Below are 5,466 nucleotides of genomic sequence, written 5' to 3' on the forward strand. Positions count from 1 at the left end.
TGATATAACGTTGCCTGCTATATTTTGTATATCATGGTCAACAGGAAGTTCCTGTATCAGTCAATGTTTGGAGTTACGTGGGGTTTGTTATTCAACTTTTTTCTTTATACGATGTTTAAAATAAGCGATTATTCGTGTCGTCTTTTCGTACGCCGTGGCTACATGTATGTTAACGTGTAAAAGCCGGATCAGTAGAATCAGCGGGGATCCGTACATTTTAAATATAAATGGATTGTTTTGCAGATTTTTCATGAAAATGTGGTATGATAAACAAAAAAAAAACAGGTTACTGTCTCATCTTTTTTTTATACATCAGGCTCGGCACGAATAAAATAAACGATGGGACAGTAACCTGTTATTCTCTATATCACGGCACGTAGTTAGTGTTTATGTTTTCATATGACACGCACATAAAGCGAAGCAAACACTGGTTTTATACTAACACGTGTACAAAATGTTCGTTGAACTATTTGAAAGATTGCTTTGGTAGGCGCCAACAGTAATTGTGGACGACATTGTTAAACAATGATTGTGTAGTAAACGTTAACAAGCCGAGCAAACAAAGTCGGGAAGTCATAGCAGCCAGACGTCACAACAAATGCCACGGGGCTAATTACTCGTGCAAATATCGCCATTCTGGGCCGATGTTACCACATTTCTCTGAAATAAATCTTTAAAAAAATCCGGGCAAACCAAACAACTGCAATTGACATCATAACCCTATACATTTTTTATTAAATAAATGCCACCCTATACAAACATACATCGTAACGAATACAAAATGTATAAAACGATTTTTTTTAACTATAATCGGGTATCAGGTTTCTTAATCGTTATTTCTTATTTGATTATATATTGTATAATAATAATAATAATAATAATAATAATAATAATCATAATAATAATAATAATAATAATGATAATAATAATTATTATTATTATCAACAAGCATTAATGCATAGTTAAACATTTTAACTTATACTTAACTAGATTGCAAAACGTAATGTATAAGCTAATTTCGTGTTAAAACAACAGAGACGGTTTAGGTGAACGCACATTTTAGCAAGGCACGCAATTGGACCCCCCCCCCCTTGACAGCCTCGACTTAAATGCACTGGCTAAGCCACTGTACATACCGGAACTCAGCTATAATCTGACAAGTACAATCACTTATTTACATACTGGTATTAATATCAACATAAAAAAAATCCGGTAATGCCCACTTCTGCAAAGTCTGTGTTCACTTATGGTAACTGTATCTTATGCCTTGTTTTCAGACAAAAATGACTAAAAATTTAATCTCTAGCAGTCATTTACCACTTAACACCCAAGCCTGAACAACTTGTTTCAATATCTGTCCATGTGATATTATGAATGTCAAATTTATGGAACATATATTTGTGCAGAGCTTGACCGGCATTAAATGTGCGAAATCAACTTAATGTATTGTGTGTGTGAAAAGTTGAAAACATACAAAGATGTAACCAACCTTAAAAAGCTACATAAAGAGTTTGGTAAATGGTCGACGCCTGCTTCTAAAGCAATTATTTTCCCATACTAAATAAGAGTGCTCATAAATGCTGTCTAAAGCATCATTAGCGGAACAATTGGTTGTGCTATGAGAACAAGGTTGAAGTTAAATAGGCGTTTACCACGAACCCTGTATTTAGGGAAGTATATAACACCAAGTTTGATTATAGCTGGCGTTCATGACCAAATCATGATAGGGCGTCACAAAAAAACGCTACACAGGCAAACCCATTCCCATTATTGTTTTTAATATTTTCATAAAATTAATAAAATTATTAACATCCTCCTTAAGTATTTCCCAAGGTTCCGGTAGTTAACCTACAAATTCCTCAGCGTATAAATAAGGAAAATCTAAGAATCCTAACCAAAAACCGTTTTTGTTGGCATAATATTTGGATCGCGGAGAAATCTACATTCGCCGATCATGATGCTAGTTCTGGTTTTCATTTGTTTGACCATCTGTCAGGTCGCCCGAGGCAATGGCGTGTCTGCCTTGGCATATTCATCTCTAATGGTTGACAAAATGACCAGAATGGAAAACAAACTTGCTGATCTTGAAAACAACTTGAAAGAGACGCGGGTGAAGATGGAGACAATGGTTCAGAATGTGAATGGGATACTGGATAGGAGAACAGGTGAACTGGATCTTATAAAAGGTACGTATTCATTCTTTCTGTTATATGCATTGATAAAGTAAAGGCGTCTTCAACTGTAAAGCGCTTGCCAGTTGTGAACTCATGTATGAATATTGTATGACTTTAACTGTTGTCAACAAAAGTATTTAACTAAAATATCGCATTTTCATGAAAGAAAACCAAGTTGTTTTCATAACGTTGATTCAGGCAGGTTGTATATTGTTAACCCGTATACAAATAATTATGGTAGATAATCTTTAAATACTGCATACAAATTCAGACTTTCATAAAAAAATGTTTTCAGCTGAGTTAGCTACTCCAGTTGTTGCTTTCCATGCAAACACCCCTGATCAGACCCTGAGCCTTAACCAGATTATCGATATGCAACACGTGACCCTGAACGAAGGTGGAGCCTATGACAGTATCCATGGCATATTCACGGCCCCATACTCCGGTGTGTACTTCTTTGCAACACAGATCTGCTACTCGTCGGCGAACACGTTCTCTTACAAAATAATGGTTGAAGAAAACGAGGTCGGTCACATTTCCCAATACAACTACAACGGTTTTATAAATTGCGGATCGGCACACGTTGTAACAGCCGTAAAAGAGAAACAGAGAGTGTGGATAAAATCTTACCAGACAGGCCAATTCAACTTAAACAACAACGGCACGTCATTCATGGGCTTTCTTCTGCAGAAAACCAAAGGGAATGTTGTTTAGCATAAATGCAATATTTGTTCTTCTGTCGCTTTTCTTTTGAATACTGCTAGAGAAAGTACTAACACTGACAATCACTTCGATATTGTTTGGTACTGATTTCACACATTATTATGAACAACAGATCTGTATTATATTTTCATTTGTATCACTATGTGTATTCTTTGCCTTGATCAATATGTGAACTATAAATAAACAAAAGTGACATAACGGCATATGTTACATTCTAACTTGGTAAAACACGTTTTCGACACTCATCATCGCTTCAGCTATTTTTTCGTAAATATTTAATCAATATTAGGTTTCATGTACTTGAGCTATTTTAACAAGTATACAACGATGTACTGAGTACTTGTATAATAAACTGAACAACTTTAAGATAGTGTTCACAATAGCGGTATCCAATGCTCAGCATTTGTTAGATCTGCTTTAATGACGTGTAGGTAAAACGCTGTCTTCGGTTGCTAACTAGAACGAAAAATTAGATCCAAAATAAACAATATCATGATACTCCTGCTTTTAAACTTAAATATTCTTTCAATTTATTAGCTTTGACCCTTAAAAGATTCATAATATTGTGAGAAACCTTTTTAATGATCATGCAAAGTAATTGTGACATTATTAAGTAAACTGCAAAATATAATGTACACGTTTCTAGATTATAACTGCGATATTATGTTGAAATCTTACTATATTAATACATATTCTAACATTATATTCTATAATCAGTTATATTCGAAGAAAAATACCCCCCCCCCCCCCCCTAAAAAAGGCAAAGACGCTTTTAGCGCACAGTTAAAAAGAAAACTACCCAAGTGCATTGTTAAAAAGCAACAAACCACAGCGACGAAGAAAACTTTATTATGTATTTTTTAAGTTTTAAAAAATACAGCTTCAATTATGAATAAAAACAACAACACAAACGCTAGTTTAAACTGGTTATGGATGTAATGGGTATTTTGCACTGCTTGCCATCAGGAAATTTAAAGCGTTACTATATATTTCCCAAAAGCAACTAAAAAGCAAACTTTAATTGTACCATTCAGATAGCCAAACAAAGCGTCATTGCGCATTTTATTACATGTGATGTGCTTTTTGTCAGTATGGTTGGTATATTTACGTTCGGGTTTGTCGTCATGTCTGTGGCCTTTTAACCCGCTATGACGCTAGTCCGAAAGAAAAGAATATTTTACTATCCAGAATGCTTAAAAGTGCACCAATACGAGACAGTATACGACAATTGTCGCGCTTTTAGCCGTTCTTGTGTGTTGTCGTGTTTTCGAAGTTCAAGCCCAACACTTCAGATCGATGTAGAAGAAATCAGTCACCAATCAGCTAAGTGTCGCTGCTTGTTTTTACAAAATAAAACTCCTTATCTCATCTGATGAGTTTTGTTTTTAATTCAAGCTTATATGCACCACCTATAACTTCACCACTTTGTGAAATGTTCAACATTTAATCATTCATTCACTAACAGGAGGGCTACAATACTCGTCTTTAAGTCTATGATAAGAAACGTGCATCGAGGATGAATGACACACACATTATGTTTCTTGTTACAACAAAAGGCCAGACCACTGATTGATTTAAGAGAGGCAGAACGTTTTGCACTGATTAAGTATTGAATTATTGAATGGAAAGGTCGTTATTTTGGTTTGTTTGACAGAGGCATCATATCGGTAATTAATTTCAACATCGTTAAATTTAGTATTACATGTTTATCGTTATTTATCAGATTACACATTAATTGTATCTATGTGTTCGGTTTTAATAACATATGTGCATATACTGATATTACAACAGTAGTTTTAAATTGCCAGTTGCTTAAACTAAGCAGCTTAATGTTAGCTTAAGAAATGTTTTAAATTGTAATTTCCTTTTCATTGACATTCAAAAAATACGTAAATACTGTTATATGACCTATTTAATGCCTCCAAACGAGTATGAAGATTTTGATAAAACTGATGACAACGACGATGATGACGATTTTTTTTGTAAGATCAAACATGTAAATTGTATCGGCATAATATTAGCTAGATCTATATAGTATTTTGATTGATGTTGCAAAGACAACGTTAAAAATGGCGATCATTGTTAAGTTGTCCAATCAGTGTTCCACTTAAATCATTAACCGCCCCTAACAAACAGGTGACGCACTGATGAGAAAGTTATGCGACTGGTGCATACTCAAACGTATGCGTCAAGAGTCAAGTGAAATACGAAACTTCGAGCACATCAAATCAAATCAAATCAAATCAATATTTATTTATTGTCGGTATGATATACAAACAAATATTGATTTGATTTGATTTCACATCGTAGTGCCCTGGCAAAATTCCGCTGTGGCGTTGCACCTCTTCGTGTAAAAAAGGACGTTATAAAAGTGCAGCGGAAAATGAACGATATTGTTTTATCTGTAAGGCGTGTGTCGAAAATATTACTGTACTAGTAAGTTTGGTTCATGTAGGTCTCATTTTAATTATAATAACGCACGACACTCTATTTACACTGTCGCTGTGGCTTCGCTAGATTGAGCTGCTTTAAGTTTGAATGGAAGGGAAATGACTCCGTTAGCGATGCA

At 34.7% G+C, this 5,466-nt stretch overlaps 1 protein-coding gene across 1 annotated transcript; it reads left to right on the top strand.

The window, feature by feature from the left end:
- The first annotated feature begins 1,833 nt into the window (after positions 1-1,833).
- On the top strand, positions 1,834-3,110 carry LOC127849606 (multimerin-2-like). Its single transcript, XM_052382333.1, has 2 exons — positions 1,834-2,186; positions 2,470-3,110. Exons 1-2 carry the CDS (start codon positions 1,955-1,957, stop codon positions 2,886-2,888), a joined length of 651 nt encoding a protein of 216 aa, XP_052238293.1. The 5' UTR covers positions 1,834-1,954; the 3' UTR covers positions 2,889-3,110.
- The last annotated feature ends 2,356 nt before the right edge of the window (positions 3,111-5,466 follow it).

This window comes from Dreissena polymorpha, chromosome 11 (genome assembly GCF_020536995.1).
Source record: "Dreissena polymorpha isolate Duluth1 chromosome 11, UMN_Dpol_1.0, whole genome shotgun sequence".
Lineage (NCBI taxonomy): Eukaryota > Metazoa > Mollusca > Bivalvia > Myida > Dreissenidae > Dreissena > Dreissena polymorpha.